General features: G+C 39.8%; 1 protein-coding gene across 1 annotated transcript in view; it reads left to right on the forward strand.

The window, feature by feature from the left end:
- Positions 1-444: 444 nt before the first annotated feature.
- The window catches only part of LOC104075689 (transcriptional activator GLI3-like), a gene marked incomplete at its 3' end in the record, with an annotated part of 52,603 nt that continues 49,581 nt past the window's right edge, over positions 445-3,466 (forward strand). The window contains exon 1 of the mRNA XM_009576271.1: positions 445-607. Coding sequence (XP_009574566.1) covers positions 484-607 — 124 coding nt within the window. The remainder of the gene's footprint in view (positions 608-3,466) is intronic.

Genomic DNA, 3,466 nt, shown 5'->3' on the forward strand with positions numbered 1-3,466 from the left:
AGGATAATTCTTGCTGCAGTGTGTTCGGATAGCGTGAATGTTGAAATTTAAATATTTGGCTTCCATATTCAACATGAAGATCTGTCTTGATTTCTTTTGCGTTGTTGCAAAGTGCTCTGGACATAGGAGAAAAATACTGGCTTTTTGTCCCGGGTCCATTAAAACCCCACAGACTTGAAAAAAATGGACCTACCCATCAAGCAGCGTAGTAGTTTGTGATGCTAATTCTCTTTAAAGGCAAACATACTTATTTGTGGTGTTAGTGTTTCCTTAAATTCCTCAGGAATTCATGCATGCAAACATGATTTGATGGGCATCCAGAAATGGCCTGTGGACTGCTAATTCAGTTGTGCTGCAGGCTCTTCTTCAGGTGAGAGGTGAGAGAGGTTTTGGGCTAAGCTTTCGCGTAGTATTTAAAGTTTATGGCTCTCTTGTTTCATTCAGGTATTAGTACAAGGAGAGCTGAAGTAATGAGAAGTCATCATGGAGGCGCAGTCCCATAGCTCTACCACGACGGAGAAGAAAAAAGTGGAGAATTCTATCGTGAAATGCTCCAGTCGAACAGATGTCAGTGAGAAAGCTGTTGCCTCCAGCACAACTTCCAATGGTGAGTAACAGCAGGGATTTACTAGCAGCCAAACCTACAGTAATTTTATGTTCACTGCATTCCTTGTGAATTGAGCATTTGCACCTGGATCAGTGTTTGTTCTAAGGAAAGGCTAAAGAAAACGAACAAGGTGGGGTGGTGATGGTGGAAAGTGGTAGGATACAATATGTTTTGGCATCAGGCATAGTCTTTTTCTTCCAGATGTTCTAATTTGAGATGTAAGTGTGCTAAGTTATTTATTATAGGAAGTTCCTGGTTTTGGCATTTTGGAAATTGTCTTGATTAGCCTGGCAGGGCTTGCAAGTGCTTTGCATTTGGCCATTGGAATCTCTTACACTAGTTAGGTAATTAGTTACTACAAGAGGGACAGAAGTAGCTCAGTCAAAATTGATGGCAAAGGTTTTTTTTCTTCTCTTTTTTTACAAATAAACTTGCTCCTCACAAAGGGAGGAGTTCTTTAATGGCCAGGGACAAAACACCAAGCTAAAGAGCGTATCCTCCCATGAATTCATTTCGAAGTTATGAATGTACAGCTTGTAGATTTGCAAAACTGGAGTAGTTTGCTTAATTCTCCCCAGAGATTATCTCGCTTGACAATTTTACATACTCTCTGCCTCTCCGGAGAGTGTGTAATCCTAGCCCTGGTCCTTTCATTGTTCAGTGTAAGAGGGCTGAGTGCATTGGTCCCTACTAATGCAAGACTCCCTTTGCATTAGGAAAGAAAACTGCTTGAAAAGGTGTGGGCAGAGTTTAGACCCGTGGATTTTGGATAGCTGCAGATTAACTGTTGGGTTTTGCAAATCAGTCTAATAATGGCTAAAAATGGAAGATGTCTTTCTGCATATTTGGAGTCCTGGTGTATTCCTTGCAAAACATTTTCTGTTCACCCTTTCTGCTTCCATCATGCTCACTCATCTGGGCTTGTGGTCCAGGTCAGGTTCTCACTTTGGTATCTTGAAGAAAGATTTCTGCTTTCTCAAAGTAATTTCAAAATGTATCTCCCACTAGCTAAAGCAGAAAATACATGAATCCCACAGCCATACTAGAGGGGAGACTCTGTGGGTCAATAAAAATTAGATGGCATATGTCCCAGTATCCTTCTGTGTGACCGGACTTCAGATTCAAAGCAAACTCAGCACCTGCTGACCTACTAGTTGGAGTTGATCCCCACGAGAGCATAGCAACTCTTGAGCAGCTATGGAAAAAGTTGCATCAGTTTTCTAAGGCATATGAAATTAGATCCTCAGCTGGTGTAAGTCAGCACAGATCCGTTGCTGTCAATAGAATTACAGTGGTTCACATTAGCTGAAGAGCTCCCCATTGTATTTTTTTTTTTTCGATAATAGGATTTTCCACATTGGCCCAACTTTTCAAACAGATGCACACTTAAACACATACGCGTATTCTTTGATGTGTCAGGGATTTGTACTCAAACTCAATATTGGCACATACCTCTGACTGTTTGGGCTAGCTTTAACGTTATCATTAAACATTTAGATTTAGAGGGCTAAAAATAAAGCCTTCAAGATGCTTTTGCCTAATTATGACACTGATTTACCCTGTGGTCAAATAATTTTCTTTCTGTATTCTGCCTATCAGCTTTAACGGTAATATTAGTTCTTAACTACCTGCTTCATCTTGGTGGTGTGTTACTGCATGTCAGGGGCATCAAACTCCCAAGAGCTGGAATAATTCTAAGTCTAATGAATGGCTAGAAATTTTTGTCACTGGAATTGTCTCCTATTAATGGAATGAGATGCTAATGTAGTACACATCCTGGGGCCTGAGGCTGCATTTGGTTAAGGTGATGATAGTTACCTTTGTTTTCAGTGGGTAAGGGTTCGTCTTGTTAGTCTTTGTATTTAGGGAAGTCACCAGGATCTCCAAGGTTTGGGTTTCTAATCTATCTTCATGTATAACCAAGGAAATGACTTTCCAGAGATACAGGGTTGGGCTTCAAAGGGATAAAAAATTCCATTCCTTCCTGGATATGAAAAATTTCCTCTTAGTGTAGAGACTCCATGGAGCATGTACCAAAACAAATACTAATACCAAAACTTTAGGAACTTAAACATGAGTTTTACTGTTGCGATGTTTTAAAGTTTTGCTTCTTGCAGATGTGATTGTCATGATAATGAATTTTGGTTACAAGGACAAATTTGCATGAAAGCTGGAGCTTGCATCGCATTTGCATCTTTTGTTCTTTAATGCTGGAATGAGTATTACTACAGGAACATCATCATCAGTTGATATAAGACACCACTCCTACAAAACATGCAGCTTGTGTTGATTCAGTGCTTCTTTTTTGCAGAGGGCTGTGGTAATGTTAAATGGTTGTGATTTGCATTTGAATGATCTGTTAAACAAGGTAAGGTACCCTTAAAAATAAAAAAAAAGACAGAAGAATCCTTGCTGGTTTTGTCAGAAGACTCTGCTGTCATTGCAAAGCAACATCTGCCTATCATACCAATGTCACCTCGTAAGCATGTCTAATATCAGTGCTTCTTGCCTTTTGGACAACACATTAATTAGCAAAGTTTGCCGGGTAACATGCACCTGAGTGACAGCTGTCTGAGGTGTCATGTAGGAACTAGTATTTTCCTAGTAGCTCTGCTTTCTTCTGAAGGAGTCAGAACTTGGATCATAAATAGATTGAAAGCTGTTAGTTACGGGGTTTATGCAAAGCTTACAATCATGAAGAAACAAAGACAATGCCGTTGTTTCAACAGCTCCCAAAAGTGAGTAACACACCCAGTAGCAGAATCTATGTTAAAATGAATATTGAGCGTGGAAAACTTTTAAATCATATGATGTGCAAACTGTTTATTGAAGAGCCTGGTGTAAACCTAGGTGCCAGGG

The sequence above is a fragment of the Fulmarus glacialis genome, unplaced genomic scaffold, assembly GCF_000690835.1.
Source record: "Fulmarus glacialis isolate BGI_N327 unplaced genomic scaffold, ASM69083v1 scaffold26984, whole genome shotgun sequence".
Lineage (NCBI taxonomy): Eukaryota > Metazoa > Chordata > Aves > Procellariiformes > Procellariidae > Fulmarus > Fulmarus glacialis.